The sequence below is a fragment of the Ostrinia nubilalis genome, chromosome 28 (assembly GCF_963855985.1).
Source record: "Ostrinia nubilalis chromosome 28, ilOstNubi1.1, whole genome shotgun sequence".
NCBI classification, from domain to species: Eukaryota; Metazoa; Arthropoda; class Insecta; order Lepidoptera; family Crambidae; genus Ostrinia; species Ostrinia nubilalis.
In genome coordinates, this window is record NC_087115.1 from 1559379 (window position 1) to 1579115 (window position 19737).

Here is a 19737-nt window from a genome sequence, read left to right on the forward strand (position 1 = left end):
TTTTTGTTTCTATTCTACTATAAATATACCTAATATTATCCTAGCGTGGGCAGGCCTCCTACTAGGTGGACCGACGTTCTGGTAAAGGTCGCGGGAAGAGCCTGGATGCGGGCAGCGCAGGACCGTTCATTGTGGAAAACCTTGGGGGAGGCCTTTGTCCAGCAGTGGACGTCATTTGGCTGAAACGACGAACGATTATCCTATCCTATCCTTACATAAGTAAAACTGCATCATCGCGGGTCAAGCCGCGGGCAGAAGTTAAGTTATAGATAAAAAACACATAGGCTGGGTTGCACCATCTTACTTTAACTTTGACTAACGTCAAATATCTCTCAAACCCCATACAAAATACACCGGTTAACGTTACAATGAGGGCTATCGTTTTAGCGCTCACCAGTTTGCGCCACTGTAGAGTAAGGTCCTGTCACTTGCTAGTAGCGAAGACAGTGGCACCAACTGGTGAGTGCTAAAGTGGTAGGAGGACTATCGCATTTGCACTCATCAAGATGGCGCCACTGTAGAGTAAAGTCCTGTCAATCGCCAGGGGTGCCAACTGTTAAGTATAAAAACGATAGCCCTCATTACGGTCAAAGTTAGGTGGTGAAAGTAACTCAGCCATAATTGTACACCACACAAAACACGAAAAGATATAAATACTTACACAATTTAGGCGATCTTATCGATATGAAGCGATCTCTGCCAGGCAACCTAGGTAGGTGACAGTTATTTTTGAAAAACAAACAGCTTAAAAATCAACAATTACCTAATGAGGGCTATCGTTTTAGCTCGCGCTAAAGTGGTAGGAGGACTATCGCATTTGCACTCATCAGGATGGCGCCACTGTAGAGTAAGGTCCTGTCAATCGCCAGGGGTGCCAACTGTTAGGTATAAAAACGATAGCCCTCATTACATAAAATACATAACAATCCAAAGCTAAGGTTGAGAGTTGCACCAACTTACTTTGACCGTAAGTTTAACAATAACCGGTGCCTTTTATATAGAGTTTGACAGCTTTTTTGACGTTTGTTAAAGTCAAAATAAGATGGTGCAAATCAGCCTTAAGGTTTTAACCTTTCCATTAAAAAGTAGTTATTTCTACTTTAAATAACTAAGGAGGTAGTAAAGATCTGGCACTTCACTGAAGTCAACGCGGACTTCTGGAAAAATCTTGAAAACTGATGAAGCACCGTATAGTTATTATTTCATTTACCTACAATCATGCACGTTCACGAACACTTTACTATAATGGTTTAAATCCACTAATAATGCACATTATTAGTTTTGACACTGTGGAAAATAAAATTTAACTGACATGACACTTCACTTTCCCGCCAAGAAGTCTAAAAAAAGTTCAGTAAGGGGACTATTCCCACCTCTCGTTCCCACCGCTGACTCCTGTGTAGCCAGAATCTACAGCTGGTTGGGTTATTGGCGGTCAAGCCAATAACCCAACCAGTGAAGGTCAAGTTTGTCCCGGGGGAAAGTAACTATCATAGGATCCTGGGTTAAAATATTATCAGTACGTGAGCAATTTTCTTGCAACGGTAGTAATGGCGCATATACACTTTCTATGGTCGAGACAATTATCTAGAATCTACAAGTAAACACGCATTTTTCACCGTGTGTCGCCTTTACTTCGGTATTCGTCTCGGTCAATTTCCTGCATAGTGTACCTGCGCCGTACGAAGATTACAAAATAAATGTATGTCACCATGCGGAGTGCGGATTTTGTTGAACTGTTTTGCCACCCTCCAAAAGAATGGTTTGTTATTGTTTTCCATAATAAAGAAAATTAAATAATGATACTTAGCTAAGTGTAATCCTTGTGTTATCGCCAATAATATCAAAACAATATGATTTGGGAGGTCTGCCGCTTGTCTAGCCCCATTGCAATTGGAAAAAGAGATGTACTTGCAAACATTAGTTTAGAATATCGATAAGTAGGTAGTCTGTCGAAACTTTGTGGTATAGAAAAACAGTACAAGCAACCAAAGAAATGAGAAATTATGGATAGTATGGATAACTTAATTATTTCGATACTATTGGTACTATTTGTATGAAGAATAAATAATTCAATACGAATACTATTACTTCTTAGCCGAATATCGATTTGTAAATATTTTTGATTTATGGGTCATTCCACAAAAATATGTCAACTCTTAGTCCGCGCCACATTTCACATGAAATATTTGTTAATATTTTATTCCAAAATTGTTAAATAACAGCTCGCTATGGGCTTTATTCATCACCCATTTATGTTTTTTGAAACTATTTTTAAAACATCTTAAATTCCTTTTGAATGACCCAAAACGTCATTCCCTAGGCATGTCCGTACTCCAAAAGTTTGTGTTTTGGGACCCACCTTTATAAAAACATCAACTTTATAATTTGTTTTAATTAACGAATAATCTATTTAAATGTATATTACACCAAATTCTATTAATATTTTGCGGTTTCAATAAACAATAATTTGATTTTCTTTAGTTGAAAAAGAGTCTACAGCTTTTAGCGTCATTCCCTCGCCACGCACTGATTTTATAATTTTGCGCTTTAATATGTATTTAGAGTGAATGACATTTAGTTGAGTTTAAAGTACGATACGAAGTTATCCTCAGACCATACTGGCTTTGCGGTAGCCATTTTTTGAATTAGTGCAAACGTGCCAGTTGTTGCGGAAACATGTGTTAATCCAGTCACTTCGTCAGTCCCTAGTTGAGTAGCTTTATTGATTACAATAAGAAATTGTATATAATTTAATTAGTATTTACGTGTGGTTTTTTGGCTATTTACGGCACATCGTATTAAGCATCTTATAATATAAAGTTAATCTGCATTTGTGTTAAGTTTTACTCCAAATCGTCAGTCCCTAGAGCGTCAGGCCCTAGCTTTAAACGGCACTTGGGACTAAATTACTAGTTAGGGAATGATGTTTTTTATATAGTGATAATAACAAAACAACTACATTATGTATATTAACTTATCTATAAATGTTAAGGTTATAAGTTTTATATTTTATTAGAAGTCATATAGGAGTAATGTAGTATGAAAAAATTGAAAATTATAATTTCTCCTAAAATAAAGCATAAAGTGACTGGCCCTTTTAGACATAACATAATTAATTAATAAACTATAATTTACACTAATAAAGTATTCAAAAGCATCTTAAAAAAGTTACGGACAAAATGACGTCGAAAATATACAGATTTTTATGGAATGACCCTTATATAAATAAATATGTTCGTTTATTCGTTCGTTCGTTCGTTTCAGCCGTAAGACGTCCACTGCTGGACAAAGGCCTCCCCCAAAGGGTATTAATAGGTAGGTAGGTAATAGGTAGTTACCTACCTAACAATAGTACCAATACCGAGTATCCAAAATAACTAATTTATCGTAAGTTTCACCTTTCATCAAAGTTATTGAAAATTGTCGATACCATCGATATTGTGGACTATTTTTCGAAGTCAACTGTCGACATTAATAGCGTACATGGTACAACACTATCGTCAAATAATAAAAACATGGCCGCCCCCGCACGTGCACAGATAACTTATCTAATTGCATTACGCCCCCTGGTGTCAAATTATGGCGCTATCTAAACTAATGACGTTTTGCAATGACGCGCGGTTTGCAAGTGTGAAATATAAATTAATTATTTAAAGTTTATTTCAATAAATAATTATCCTTTTTCAGTTTCAGAAACGCGGACTTTTTGAGAGAACTTGAAAAATGATGTTGCACTGTTTCACACAATGAATAAATACGTATATCACACAATGAATAATCAAATAATGTATTGTTCAGTTGTTTGTTTTCCTAAATAAATTAAAAAAAAAAACAAAATTAACGTAAGTGCGCCTATTAACGACCCCCCAAAATTTGTAGTCTATTACCGCCCTATTTTTCTTTCTTTCATGAAAGACATAATAACAGGTTCCAGAAAACACGTTACCTAAAAAATATCTAGATATGTTTATTGACTATCAAAACGATTAAAGTTTGTGTTCGTAAATAACCAGTAAACGGAGTTATTTGACATTAAATGGGACGCGCCCGCAACGGGCGCACTTTTCATACTGACGCGCTCCCAGCTACTTAAGGTGCACCTTGTTATTAATTAGCGATTTTAACACATTTAAAATGAGTATACCAACACGTTTTTGCATAACAATATTAATTCGTACTTTAGTTTCCTTAATAAAACTTCAATATAGCCCTCTCGCTGTATTTTTGTCGCTTAAATACAATTTTAAATAAGGGCGGTAATAGAAACACTTTTAATAATTTGGTTCCTAATAACGACCCATGGCGTTGTTAGAATTTTGATAACGTTTTTTATTTTAGTATTTATATCTTTAATTACGCATTTAATCTCCATTTTGTTATCTTTATCGATTCATAAGAATATTTCACATAGTTAAATCAATTAACGCCATATGTTAACTGTCATAGGTTTGGCATAAAACTGCAATGAACATTAAAGAATATCTCTAATAATGTATGACAATAGATTTTATAAAAACCTGTTAAATTCTAATTAGTACCTATTTGATATAAAATAAAACCTAATAAAAATGACACTTCACTGATCACGTCTTCATTAAAGTAGATATTTTAGCTGGTTACTGTTTTTTTTTACGGTCGCTAATAGAATAAAGTAATATTCATACTTAATTCTATTACCGCCTCATAACTATAACGCCACCTGCGAAGACTTATAAGCCTTTATTTTGTATATAACTAACATTTATGACATGACACCAAACCAATCATGCGTTATCACAACTACTATGTAACTTTTTAAGATCTTTTGAATAATAAAAAAATAATTTAAAATAATTATACAGACAGTGTCCAATTGTCCATAGTTTAAATTAAAATACACAATTACACACAATTAAAATCAATCAAAAACTAATTAAAATTTATAGTCAAATTAAAAATAGAAATAAAATATTAAATGAAAATTAAATTTTATTAAAACTCAAATACAGTTTAAATAATGACCCCCACTACTCACTAGAACACCGGGTACCGCGTAATCAAGTATAATAGAGGAATTTTATTATTTTACTATTTCTGCTTGATTATTTATTTATTTTCGAGAAGCGTGCCTTTTCTCTTTTAATAATTAAAAAAAAAATAACTTGAAAAAAAAAAACAAATTTAACTAAAACTAAAAGCAAAACAAATTTAACTTGAAAAAATCAAGTGGTTCCCGAGCCTCTGAGTGGGAATCGAACCCGTGCCTCTTGGAATATACCCAATTGAAGAGAAATATTCTTAGCGGTCGGTAATAGAAACAGAAAAAACGTTAATAGAAACACACCTCGTCTATAGGTCGGTAATAGAAACAACTGCTTTTTCAGATTAAATTGCTATTTATTAATTATTGTGTGATTGTATACTCATTGTTACTACTTGAATTTAAAGATTACTTCATCATTGTTATAAATAAATTAAAGTGTCTTTTCTATCACCACGTCTTATATCTAATTTTCTAACGTTTATCCGAAGACAGCTTAAACTGGCGGTAATAGGCGCATTTACGTTATTTCAAATTAATAATTTGGCTAATAAAATTATACATTTTTGAAAATAAAACAGCTAAAAATGACGTTTCATTTTCCCGCCAAGAAGTCCTGTAAGAGAAGTAAAGTATCTGTTAGTAAAAAAAAGTTTTTATTAGAGAAGTCATTACTTAAATATTTCTTTGACAGATCAAAATTCAAGCGGGCGAAGTCATGGTCAAAAACTAGCTTAAACTGTGCCTAAATTAGAAAGGGTCGTGCTCCTGCAGTGGAGACAAATGGCCTGATTATAAATGATGATGACGACAAAACCAACGAATATAATAAATGTTAGGGTTGGGGTTCTCCAGAGAAACTCAACTTCGTGAAAACACCGTTTAATTATTTCTTGAAAAATTACATTTCTTGGCAGAGCACATCGCACGCCATGCAGTTGAGACGAGAGAGAGCGAGCCTCGCATCTTTCATTCATTCGCTTTATTTCACCGTTTAATTATTTGAAAGTTCCAACAAAAATAAAAATTACTTAAAAAAACTTAATTTGTTTTCTTTTACATTCCTAAATAATTATGTACATTGTATGCAATATTTGAAATCGGCAGACTTGGTGACTAACTTTGTTGCGGCGCCGCGGCGTTTCTTCTCAGCACTTGCCAAATGTTTGTCTCGAAGCGCTGGTAGGGCAAAAAAGAATGAGACATGTATCTTAGGCTATTAAAATTAGTCTAAGATACAAATAAAGATAATTTTTATTTTGATAATAGGCAATAAACTAGAACCTTTGTGATTTATGTGTTTGTAACATGTGTTTATTGTTGATTATAACAAATAAATACTAATAAAATTAACCAGTGTATGTTTTTCCCTATTATCTATCTATCTTCTATCTATCTATATAAATAAAAATGAATTGATGTTCGTTAGTCTGATTAAAACTCGAGAACGGCTGGGCCGATTGAGCTGATTTTGGTTTTAAAATGTTTGTCGTAGTCCAGGGTAGGTCTAAACGGTGAGCAAATACGCGCGCGATATTGTTTTTCTGTGACAGACAAAATTCCACGCGGGCGAAGCCGCGGGCGGAAAGCTAGTTTAAAATACATTTTCACGGAATAGCTTTAATATTGAATTAATATTATACAAGTCCCTAGTGGATCGCCATACTATAAAACTACTACTATTATGTCGCGGGTTCAATTCCCGTGAAATACTTACCTGATACATGTTAAAAAAGGATTTTACATGTACAGTCAACATTAAAACACTCAAAGTAGTCAATAAGTTCGCAACACGTCTTTGTTACAATGAGGGCTATCGTTTTAGCGCTCACCAGTTAGCGCCACTGTAGAGTAAGGTCCTGTCACTTGCTAGTAGCGAAGACAGTGGCACCAACTGGTGAGCGCGAAAGTGGTAGGAGGACTATCGCATTTGCACTTATCAAGATGGCGCCACTGTAGAGTAAGGTCCTGTCAATCACCAGGGGTGCCAACTTAAGTATAAAAACGATAGCCCTCTTAGGGTTGTGTTGTCAACTTTTTGGTCACTTTGGGTGTCACGAACTATTTACTACTATTATCTACAACTTTTATGCTAGGCATATAAGTGTGGATTGTTTTGAGCATCAAGTGGTCTTCAAAGTCTGAAAACCACTACGTACCTTGAGCACGAATAACTCTCGTAATCGTATTCTCTCAACCTGATGGCAGAGTGTGAGTTTTTTTCAAACGCGCTCACTAATGAGCGCGTCAAAAAATGACATTAAATGTATGACGGATTGTACAGCGCTCCTAGCGGGAAACTTTCAAAAACTAAAATTTTCATACATTTTTTGTGAGCGCGTATGTAAACTCACACTCAGCCCACTGTTTTGTTTTTTAACTGTACTTTAACGACAACAATATATTTATTCGTGCTCCGGGTACAGTTGCTGCTGTTATTACCTAAAATAATGTTAAATAAAGTCTTTCTTATCTTATAAACTGCATAAGATCCTGGGTTCGAGTCCCGTGATCAGTATAACAGCTGTTATAATACTTATTCATCATCAACATCATTTCAGCCACAGGACGTCCGCGTCCACTGCTGAACATAGGCCTCCCCCAATGCTTTCCATGTCGCCCGGTTGGTAGCGGCCTGCATCCAGCGACTTTCTGCTACCTTTACGATGTCGTCGGTCCACCTTGTTGGTGGACGTCATAATTATTACTAACATTATAAATGCAAAAGTTTGTAAGGATGTATGTTTGTTACTCTTTCACACAAAAACTACAGAACGGAATGATCTGTGACAAATTCAATTTTACGCGGGCGAAGCTGTGGGCAAAAGCTAGTATGAAATCATTAGAATATTAACTTCTAAGAAACAAAGCTTTTTTTACTTAGTTTAGATGTAAAATGGAATGGTTTTTAAGGTTCCGAATCCGTAACCATGAAACGTGATCGAATCAGAAATGAGGGTATCCCGAGAAAGAGAACCAAAGTGGCAGTGGGCGGGCACATAGCTCGTAGAGACGATGGCCGCTGGGGCAGAAAAGTTCTTGAGTGGCGACCACGAGCTGGAAGACGTAGTGTGGGCAGGCCTCCCACTAGGTGGACCGACTATCTGGTGAAGGTGGTGGGAAGAACCTGGATGCGGGCAAAGCAGGACCGGTCGTTACGCAAATCCTTGTTTGGCTGAAAAGAACGAACGAACGAACAGTGATACGTGTAAGTAGGTATCAGTGCCTCTACCATGAGTTTACCTACCGAGCATCTCGCTATCGAGGGCGTAAAAAAATGTATGGCAAATTGTACAGCGCCTCTAGCGGTTAGTAGCTGAACCACAGCAAAACTAAAAACACTACCATGAGTTCATCTCAAATCGTTAGGTAAAAAACCTATCTAATTGAATACGATAGCGACTAAAGTTTTTATTAAGTTTCATACAAATAACTTACCATGAGTTGCAATTTTCAAAGATGTCATCGAAAAATACCTTAGCTGTCACAGTAACGTAACTCACTGGCTTATTGACATGTGAAAAGCAAAATAAAATTGTGGTTTTAGGTCATTTTAGGTGTTTTCTTTATTAAATTATGTCGGAAAGAAGTTTATTACGATGGAACATGTTATCAGCATGTGGGCAGACCTCCCACTAGGTGGACCGACGATCTGGTGAAGGTCGCGGGAAGAACCTGGATGCGGGCACATTGTGGAGATCCTTGGGGGAGGGACAGGATGCTGCGTTTCCCAGAGATATGCGAGGGAATTGTGTCGTGCGAAGATGTCTAGCTGTGCTGTGAAAATGTGCGCGGGTTTCCACCAAAACTGTGCGAGGAAAATGTATCGTACGAGGATGTGTAGCAGAGATTTGAAAATGCTCATTAGTGTTGTACAGCCTGAGCCTTTTCTACCAGAGATGTGCTGACCGAGGCGAGGTAAATGAAGCGATTCTATTGGTTCTTTACAAACACATCCTTCGCTACGCATTCTCGCACATCTCTGGTGAAAACGCAGCCTTACGAGATCATGATAGAAAGCTAATCCGACAATGAATATGTATTTTCATAAGTTGAAATTTACTTTTGTTTTTAATCAGTCTGTGTATTATGTATTAGGTTTTGTGAAATAAATAGTCAATAAAAATTAATCATTTTATTTTCAACTAGCTTTTGCCCGCGGCTTTGTCCGCGTGAAATTTAGTTTGTCACAGATCGTCATAATTATAGCCTATATGTTAATCTGGGTTATAAACAATAATACTGTAAAGTTTCATCAAAATCCGTTCAGTACTTTTTGCGTGAAAGAGTAATTAACATCTAGACATAATGACATCCAAACTTTCGTATTTTTAATATTTAGTAGGATATTAGTAGGATATGTAGGTATTTACTTAATTATTATTACTGACGAGATTGCTACCATGTATGTTTAGTGACCATGAAAGATTAAAACAATATAATGTATTTAATTAGTTATAATATCTTTTACAATAATAAGGTAGGTATATCCATCCAGTTACCCTAGGTCTTTATTATGGATTTAATTTACAAGTAGTTATTTACAAGCACTCTGCTCTAAATCCTTTGGCTTCAGGGAAGAACCTGGACCGCCACCAGTCCAGTGTTCCCTTGGCAGCTCTGTGTATGCGAGGTGCCTTCTTCTTGCTGTTTAAAGTCACTCCACACCTTAACAAATAAACATTACAAATAATAATGACGAAATAAGATAAAAGCAATCAAAATGAATAAAGTAGTAGGTATTTATACACACTTTTCTCAATTTCTCAGTAGTTTTCGTGTCGCCGGTGGCATCAGCATTTCACGTTCGCGTGTCCGTTAGTTCCACCCACCGTTGACTATTGTTGGCTCTTTCTTGGGGTCCTTCAGTGGGCATACTCAGATCGCCATATCTATAGAAAAACAACTTTATTGTATCTAGAAAATATAAATCTAGCACTCATATTACTGAATTTTAGCTAGGCACGTGGAAGTTATGCTGGAAAGGTTGTATTTATCCAAAAAAACCAGCTCAAAATTATTCGTTTAATATCGAAATTCCTCCACCACATATAGTATGTTTATTTTTACTTAACTTACCTTTCCATAAATTCTACAATCGGTTTAAACGGATAGGCGCAGGTTCTCATTTTCCTATCGTGGTTAAAATCCAATTTTTTGTGGAAAATTATTCATCAATAATCCTTCAACAAAACATGTTTTGTTACCTGTTGTCATGACAACAGCTGCGTCAAAGTCGCAATGACAAGAAATAAACAATACAAATTTAAAATCATCATGTTAATTCAGCTTTAAGCACTGTTCTAGGACACTTAAATTTTGCAGTGTTATTTTTGACATTTTTGTTATTTCCTACTCTATCTTTTCTATATAGTTAGAAAGGAGCGGCATTCGTTCTTTCATTCATCCATTCATAGAGTGTGAAGTTGGATACGTTAACATGTTCACCAACATGACATCACAAAACCATCGAATTATCGCTGGCGAGTAAGGCCTCATTCGCACGAGAGTTTAAACAGCGTTGCGTTATAACCCGGCGTCGGCGCTTTTATAACGTCCTCAATGTGATCATTCATACGAACGCTTTTAAATCACTTTCGTCTCGTCCCTCGCTTTAGTAAGACGTGGGAATGGTTTCTGCAAAATTACTAGCAATAGCGATTTGTGTTGCTAGAAGACGAAGAAAGAAACAAAGGACATTCTGGGTACATCCTCTGAATGAACAGAGATACTTAAGACAAATGTATACCATGATTGATATTTTTGGAGTCGGTGCCGGTAAATTTAGAACATTTCTTGAGCTTGGCACTGAGCAGGCTGGCACCGACTCCAAGAATATCTCGAATCTACGATTATTCTGTCAAACTCTTTGTTTAACTGACTTTATCGTACGTTATGAACTGTCAAATGATTACGATTTTGGGTTCTGGAAGTTCTGGAAACCCGAACGACATCAGAACGCGTTTTTCAGCGTGCCTGCTGTATCTTTTTGGTAAATAGTAGGTACTGGATTAACGGACTAAGGATAATTTAACGGAACTTAACGAGTCCGTTAACATTTTTGAAAGTTAACTTAAAAGTTAATCCGTTAATAGAAATGTTAACTTCGTTAATTAACGGATTAACGAGTTAATGCCCAGCTATGGTTTTTGCGTATAGAAGTGGCCGAGATTCAACATCTAAAATAAGGACTTCAGGATCCCACCCACTACATCGTATCGACGTTCTCGACAAGCACGCCCAAAAAACAAAACAGAACAAACACGTCCAACCACTAAGAGAGCGCGCGGCGTACTGATCGCAGCGCCGGCGCTTTTTTAACGCTCGTGTGAATAATAATATAAAGTTTCATACGGCCTATTCCCAACGCTCTGCGTTGAAAATGCAACACTGCTCGATAAAAAAGCGTCGCGTTTTAAAAGCGCCGACGTGTGAACACGTACTTGGATATGCATATGTTCTATTTGAACGCTTTTTTAACGGACGTTAAAAAAGCTCTCGTGTGAATTAGGCCTTAGGGAACCTACCTGCCAAGTTTGTAAGTGTTTTAGTTTCTGAGATTTCGTGATAATAAAGGTAAACGGGCTCTTACGACCGTATTCACAAACACAGAGGTCTCACAGTGCGCGTGGACGCACAGGGTGACACACGAACCAATCACAGAGCTCTATTCAACGCTGTGCGTTCAATTAGCTGCTTCACTTAAGCAAGCATCGTTTGTGACTACTGGCGTTAGACCTTAAGTAATTAATTCCTTAGCATGGGGTCACGACTCACACTTGAACAATAAAATTTCTTCTATTGGTTTATTAACCTTATTGTTGCTATACAATAATCCTTTTATCTTAAGAATAAAGGATCTGCCACACTGTATGCGTTCTGCGATCCACGGTCCTGTTATGTTTGTTTCAGCCGAATGACTTCCACTGCTGGACAAAGGCCTCCCCCAAGGATTTCCACAAAGACCGGTCTTGCGCCGCCCGCGATTTTGGGTCCACCTAGTGGGAGGCCTGCCCACACTACGTCTTCCCATAGGTCATGTATCAACAACATTATGGATTAGGGCAACGTCGCGACGGAACCGTCGTAACCGTATCAACTCTTGTATGAAACTCCATACTGCAACGCACAGTAATCCGCACCGTAACGTAAACGCCTCGTCTCGCGGATAATCAGTACCTCTAGCATGAACAATTTTCATCTTTGAATCGTTTGCGTATTCGACAAAATTCGATATCAACCTTCGAATTAAACGATAACGGGACAATTTTGATTCTCAAAATAAGTTTCGTGCAACCATTTCTCATACTAAGTTCACTTTACGACACATTCACAAGGGCGCTGTTGTAGTTTTTGTACTAAATCGTTTGATGGCGATTCGAATACGCAAACGATTCGAACTCGAAAGTTTTACATGCTAGCCGTACAGGTAACGTAAACGGATCAGCATCAACTCGGCTAGGGTAGACGACGCCTTCAGTGTGGCAAGTCCTAAGCATTCAGAATGAAATTCTTTGCCCTTTATGAAATATCAATACTTATTCATAAAAAACCCCAACAAAGAAACTAATAACTCACACGATTTCAATAAAACCAACATGTAGCCATCTAGTATGATTTCAGTAAACAATAAAATTACAATAATGAATTGTACCTAATAAATTAATAAAATAATAAGTTCATTGAATATTATTGAAAAAAAAAAACAAGAAAATATTTACACAATTGCAAATCACAGTGTGAAATAGTGACTATTTGCACAGGGTACAATCACAGTGTGGTATTTGCACAGGGTAGAATGCGATTTGAAAAACCATTGTTTTTGAAGGTATATAAGCCGTAGGTAACAAGTTCAAAGCACAAATCGATCCAATATGATCTATTCAGCTGCTTTCTTAGTTGTGGTGAGTACAAGCATTTTATCATCATCATAGGGTCAATTTTCCCCCCGGGACAAACTTGACCTCCTCCTCTTCAGTGAGTCAAAACTAACTGGTTGGGTTTGTATTGGCGGTCAAGCTGTAGATCCTGGCTACACAGGAGTTACAGCGGTGGGAACGAGAGGTGGGAATAGTCCCGTAAAAGACTGGGAGTGGTTCAATTTTACTCTACCTGGTTTTCGGTAAATTAGAGAGTCATTGTCCACTACTTTAGATGGACAATGGCGCTCTGATTGAGTGTTCCATGTGGAAACTAGAAAAAACTCCGTAATATTTGTTTTTTTTTTATCCACAAGGAGGAAGCTCTTGGCCTGTATCTCACCTGATGGTAAGTGATGATCAGGCCGAAGGTGGAAGCGAGCTTCACCCGGAATCTTCAACCACAGAGGAACTGGCTATCTTACCTCTAACTGCCGGAACACAACAATGCTGTTAACATTGTTGTTATGGCGATAGACTTAGGTAAGATGGTGGTAGCTAGCCATGCGGACTTGGAACAAGCCCTACCACCAACCAAACCGAACAGAAAATTCTGCACCCACTGGGAATCGAACCCGGGACCTCTGCGTCTGAAGCAGGTGGTCTAACCACTAGACCACAGAGGCGGTTTATTTTGTATCGCTAAACTAAACTATATATATTTTTTCTTTTGCAGGCTATCGTAGCCGTACAAGCTTTGCCTCCTCGTAAGTATTAATTACTTATTTCATACAATAGAATCATTACTATTAGAGCATTTACAAATTTTATTATTAACTAATTCGTAACTGATAGCAACAATGACAAATAGAGGCTAGCTGTATTTACCTTTTAGCTTTTTTTTAATACAGTATGACTGTTCCAAACCCATACATATTTAGCGCCATCTATAGAATGTTTGTAAAGCGCCATCTATGATTCTTCTAACCTTAACTGGGACGTATAAAAACCAAATAGTACAAAAACCCAATTTTTCAGGAGTTCCATGCGGGCCTGACGTTCCGCCACCATACGTGGAACAGTCCTACACTTCTGCAAGCAGCCAAAGCAGTGCAAGTAGCAGCAGCAGTTCCAACAGCTATGTGGCTAAACAATATGGCGGCACTTACTCTGGATCCAGCAGTCAAAGCCAGAGTTCATCAAATGCAGCTAGCAGTGCTTATGCTGAAAAATACACGGTTAAAGGAAAATACCCACCTGTGGTAGGACCTCCTGTGGTGGGTCCACCTGTAGTGGGTCCACCTGTAGTGGGACCCCCTGTGGTAGGACCACCTGTGGTAGGACCACCTGTAGTGGGACCTCCTGTGGTAGGACCACCTGTGATAGGTCCACCAGTTGTAGGACCACCTTCAAGTGGCAGCGATTCTGGAAGCAATTCTAGTTCTGGAAGCTGGTCAAGTTCTGGGTCTAACTCCAACTCTGGCAGCAATTCAGGATCTGGCTCAAGCACAGGCGCGAGCAGCTGGACTGGATCAGGCTCTAGTACAAACTCTGGAAGCAATACTAATTCCGGATCTGGCACATCTTCCGGCTCCAACACTTCATCTGGCAGCTGGACCGGCTCTAGCAGTAACACATCTTCCGGATCTGGCACAAACTCCGGATCTGGCACATCTTCCGGCTCCAACACTTCATCCGGCAGCTGGACCGGCTCTGGCAGTAACACATCTTCCGGATCTGGCACAAACTCCGGATCTGGCACATCTTCCGGCTCCAACACTTCATCTGGCAGCTGGACCGGCTCTGGAAGCGACACATCTTCCGGATCTAATACTGGATCCGGATCTGGCACATCTTCCGGCTCCAACACAAGTTCTGGCAGCTATACCGGCTCAGGAAGTAACACATCTTCCGGATCTGACACAAGCTCCGGATCTGGCACATCTTCCGGCTCCAACACTTCATCTGGCAGCTGGACCGGCTCTGGCAGTAACACATCTTCCGGATCTGGCACAAACTCCGGATCTGGCACATCTTCTAGCTCAAACACCAGTTCTGGCAGTTATACCGGCTCTGGCAGTAACACATCTTCCGGATCTGGCACAAACTCCGGATCTGGCACATCTTCCGGCTCCAACACTTCATCTGGCAGCTGGACCGGCTCTGGAAGCGACACATCTTCCGGATCTAATACTGGATCCGGATCTGGCACATCTTCCGGCTCCAACACAAGTTCTGGCAGCTATACCGGCTCAGGAAGTAACACATCTTCCGGATCTGACAGCGGATCTGGTTCCAACACATCTTCTAGCTCAAACACTGGCTCAGGAAGCTGGACCAGTTCCGGAAGCGACACATCCTCAGGATCCAACACTGGATCCGGATCTGGCACATCTTCCGGCTCCAACACTTCATCTGGCAGCTGGATAGGCTCTGGCAGTAACACATCTTCCGGATCTGACTCCGGATCTGGTTCCAATACTTCTTCTGGCTCAAGCACTGGCTCCGGAAGTTGGACAAGTTCCGGAAGCAACACATCTTCTGGATCTAACACCGGCTCTGGATCTGACACATGTTCTGACTCAAATACAGGTATGATTTTTGTTTAAAATTACGAGTAAATTGTTGGCAAGAAGCTAACAGTTCACATGATAGGTTCCCATAGTTAATGCTTTCTTAACTTGGTGTATATCCTTTTTTTTAATAATAATAATGATCCTTTCTTTAAGGTAATAATTACCCGTTTTCCGGTTTGCATTGGAGGGAAATCACCTTCAAAATGGTCTAATGACAGTTTAACCGGTGGGGTGTTACTATGTATAATATGTATGTATTTAAAAAAAGTATAGAAGTAGTTTATCCGTTAAGCTAGCACCCATAACACAAGCATATAAATTGCTTACTTTGGGGCTAGCTGGAGCTGTGTGAAATTGTCGAAAGATTTATTATTATTAAACTATAACTTTTCCGTGGAACTAATTTGGCCTGCACTGGTTGGGTTTCTATCATAATTGGAACATTTTAGCGTCAATTATAAACGTAGTGTAACAGTTAGCTGTAAGCTTTCCTAAGAGATGCAAAATAAAAATAAATAAAAATATTACTAAAAGTAGGTATCACGATTTTTACAGGCTCCGGATCAAACACATCTTCTGGCTCAAACACCAGTTCCGGCAGTTGGACCGGCTCTGGCAGTAACACATCTTCCGGATCTGACAGCGGGTCTGGTTCCAATACTTCTTCTGGCTCAAGCACTGGCTCCGGAAGCTGGACCAGTTCCGGAAGTGACACATCTTCCGGATCTAACACTGGTTCCGGATCTGGCACATCTTCCGGCTCCAACACCAGTTCTGGCAGCTGGACTGGCTCTGGCAGTAACACATCTTCTGGATCAGGCACAAACTCCGGATCTGGCACATCTTCCGGCTCCAACACTTCATCTGGCAGTAGCACATCTTCCGGATCTGACACAAGCTCCGGATCTGGCACATCTTCCGGCTCCAACACTTCATCTGGCAGTAGCACATCTTCCGGATCTGACACAAGCTCCGGATCTGGCACATCTTCCGGCTCCAACACTTCATCTGGCAGTAGCACATCTTCCGGATCTGACACAAGCTCCGGATCTGGCACATCTTCCGGCTCCAACACTTCATCTGGCAGTAGCACATCTTCCGGATCTGGCACAAATTCCGGATCTGGCACTTCTTCCGGCTCCAACACCAGTTCTGGTAGCTGGACCGGCTCTGGCAGTAGCACATCTTCCGGATCTGACACAAACTCCGGGTCTGGTACTTCTTCCGGCTCCAACACTTCATCTGGCAGTAGCACATCTTCCGGATCTGGCACAAATTCCGGATCTGGCACTTCTTCCGGCTCCAACACCAGTTCTGGTAGCTGGACCGGCTCTGGCAGTAGCACATCTTCCGGATCTGACACAAACTCCGGGTCTGGTACTTCTTCCGGCTCCAACACTTCATCTGGCAGTAGCACATCTTCCGGATCTGACACAAACTCCGGGTCTGGTACTTCTTCCGGCTCCAACACTTCATCTGGCAGCTGGACCGGCTCTGGCAGTAGCACATCTTCCGGATCTGACACAAACTCCGGGTCTGGTACTTCTTCCGGCTCCAACACTTCATCTGGCAGCTGGACCGGCTCTGGCAGTAGCACATCTTCCGGATCTGACACAAGCTCCGGATCTGGCACATCTTCCGGCTCCAACACTTCATCTGGCAGTAGCACATCTTCCGGATCTGACACAAGCTCCGGATCTGGCACTTCTTCCGGCTCCAACACTTCATCTGGCAGTAGCACATCTTCCGGATCTGACACAAGCTCCGGATCTGGCACATCTTCCGGCTCCAACACTTCATCTGGCAGTAGCACATCTTCCGGATCTGACACAAGCTCCGGATCTGGCACATCTTCCGGCTCCAACACTTCATCTGGCAGTAGCACATCTTCCGGATCTGACACAAGCTCCGGATCTGGCACTTCTTCCGGCTCCAACACTTCATCTGGCAGTAGCACATCTTCCGGATCTGACACAAGCTCCGGATCTGGCACATCTTCCGGCTCCAACACTTCATCTGGCAGTAGCACATCTTCCGGATCTGACACAAGCTCCGGATCTGGCACATCTTCCGGCTCCAACACTTCATCTGGCAGTAGCACATCTTCCGGATCTGACACAAGCTCCGGATCTGGCACATCTTCCGGCTCCAACACTTCATCTGGCAGTAGCACATCTTCCGGATCTGACACAAACTCCGGGTCTGGTACTTCTTCCGGCTCCAACACTTCATCTGGCAGTAGCACATCTTCCGGATCTGACACAAACTCCGGGTCTGGTACTTCTTCCGGCTCCAACACTTCATCTGGCAGCTGGACCGGCTCTGGCAGTAGCACATCTTCCGGATCTGACACAAACTCCGGGTCTGGTACTTCTTCCGGCTCCAACACCAGTTCTGGCAGCTGGACCGGCTCTGGCAGTAGCACATCTTCCGGATCGGGCACAAACTCCGGATCTGGCACATCTTCCGGCTCCAACACTTCATCTGGCAGCTGGACCGGCTCTGGAAGTGACACATCATCTGGATCTAATACCGGATCTGGTTCAAATACAGGTATTACTTAGGTATCATAACTTAGAGTTCCATAACCAAAAAAAAACAAGTAAATAGAAAAACTCGTATTTTTAACCGATTTTAAAAATCCTAGGAAATCTTTGCTCCTACTTGTAGCCAAAGCCACTATGACCCACATTAGGCACCTGAGTGTTTCTGTGTTGAAAAAATAAACTATTTTTTTTTTTCAAATTTTTGTTATACTTTTTGTCGGCGTGATTAATATACATACCTCCACAAAATTACAGCTTTCTAGTGCCAATAGTTTCCAAGCAAAACCTCGGGCAGACAGACAGACAGACAGACATATCCAAACTATAAGGCTTCCTTGTCAGGACTACGAAAAAACCTTTAATTTGTATCAAGTAACATTTAACAAGTGTGACAAAACTAACATATTTTATTTAATGCTTAACCTAAATCTATATCTATTATATAAAAGAAAGTCGTGTTAGTTACTCCACTTATAACTCAAGAACGGCTTAACCGATTTAGCTGAAAATTGTCAGGGAGGTAGTTTAGAGCCAGGAGAAGGACATAGGATACTTTTTATCCCGTTATTTATTGCCATTAAGGCGGAACAAAGTTCGCCGGGTCAGCTAGTAGGTAATAATGATGTATTGGATAATTTGATAACTTGATCTTGTAAACATTCATGAAATAAGTAATTCAGAGGACTGAGTGTGAGTTTGCATCAAACGCGCTCACAATGTATGACGGATTGTACAGCGCCTCTAGTGGAAACTTTCAAGACCTAATATTTCATACATTTTTTTAACGTTTGATTGTAACTCACACCACTATTACTTATTCTGTGCTCACACTCAGCCCTCTGGTAGGGCCCAAAAGATAAGGAGACATGTAAAGTGCCCCTTAGGGGCTATCTTTTTTTACTGTATTTGACGTTCATAAGTGCCACTGGTGGTCAAAATTGAAAGAAAGAAAGAAAGAAAGAAAGAAAGAAAAACTTTTGAAAATTGAAAAAAATATTTTTGATTTTGATTTTGAAATGCAATAAACACATTATGTCTTTGTCTTAATTTACAGGCTCCAGCTCAAGCACTGGCTCCGGAAGCTGGACCAGTTCCGGAAGCGACACATCTTCCGGATCTAACACTGGTTCCGGATCTGGCACATCTTCCGGCTCCAACACTAGTTCTGGCAGCTGGACCGGCTCTGGCAGTAGCACATCTTCCGGATCTGACACAAGCTCGGGATCTGGCACTTCTTCCGGCTCAAACACTAGTTCCGGCAGTTGGACCGGTTCCGGAAGCGACACATCTTCCGGATCTAACACTGGCTCCGGATCTGGCACATCTTCCGGCTCAAACACTTCATCTGGCAGCTGGACCGGCTCTGGCAGTAGCACATCTTCCGGATCTGACACAAGCTCCGGATCTGGCACATCTTCCGGCTCAAACACTTCATCTGGCAGCTGGACCGGCTCTGGCAGTAGCACATCTTCCGGATCTGACACAAGCTCCGGATCTGGCACATCTTCCGGCTCTAACACTTCATCTGGCAGCTGGACCGGCTCTGGCAGTAGCACATCTTCCGGATCTGGCACAAACTCCGGATCTGGCACATCTTCCGGCTCCAACACTTCATCTGGCATCTGGACCGGCTCTGGCAGTAGCACATCTTCCGGATCTGGCACAAACTCCGGATCTGGCACTAACTCCGGATCTGGCACTTCTTCCGGCTCAAACACTAGTTCCGGCAGTTG

At 40.4% G+C, this 19737-nt stretch overlaps 1 protein-coding gene and 1 long non-coding RNA gene across 2 annotated transcripts; one reads left to right on the forward strand and one right to left on the reverse strand.

Moving 5' to 3' along the window:
- Nucleotides 1–9465: 9465 nt before the first annotated feature.
- Nucleotides 9466–10508, reverse strand: LOC135085430 (uncharacterized). Its single transcript, XR_010260111.1, has 3 exons — nt 10103–10508; nt 9777–9915; nt 9466–9691 (listed from the first exon to the last, which is right to left on the reverse strand). It is a non-coding gene; the product is annotated as an uncharacterized LOC135085430 (long non-coding RNA).
- A 2389-nt stretch (nt 10509–12897) lies between these two features.
- Nucleotides 12898–18022, forward strand: LOC135085138 (putative per-hexamer repeat protein 5). The gene is made up of 4 exons (XM_063979893.1): nt 12898–12927; nt 13619–13649; nt 13921–15474; nt 16014–18022. The coding sequence occupies exons 1-4, from the start codon at nt 12898–12900 to the stop codon at nt 18020–18022; spliced, it is 3624 nt and encodes a 1207-aa protein (XP_063835963.1).
- Nucleotides 18023–19737: the final 1715 nt, after the last annotated feature.

Bases quoted from the DNA above. Each gene is read 5' to 3' on its own strand.
- LOC135085138 (XM_063979893.1), top strand. From the start codon at position 12,898: ATGATCTATTCAGCTGCTTTCTTAGTTGTG. The intron at 12,928-13,618 runs GTGAGTACAAGC...TTTCTTTTGCAG, and splicing joins CAGCTGCTTTCTTAGTTGTG to GCTATCGTAGCCGTACAAGC. The intron at 15,475-16,013 runs GTATGATTTTTG...CGATTTTTACAG, and splicing joins ATGTTCTGACTCAAATACAG to GCTCCGGATCAAACACATCT.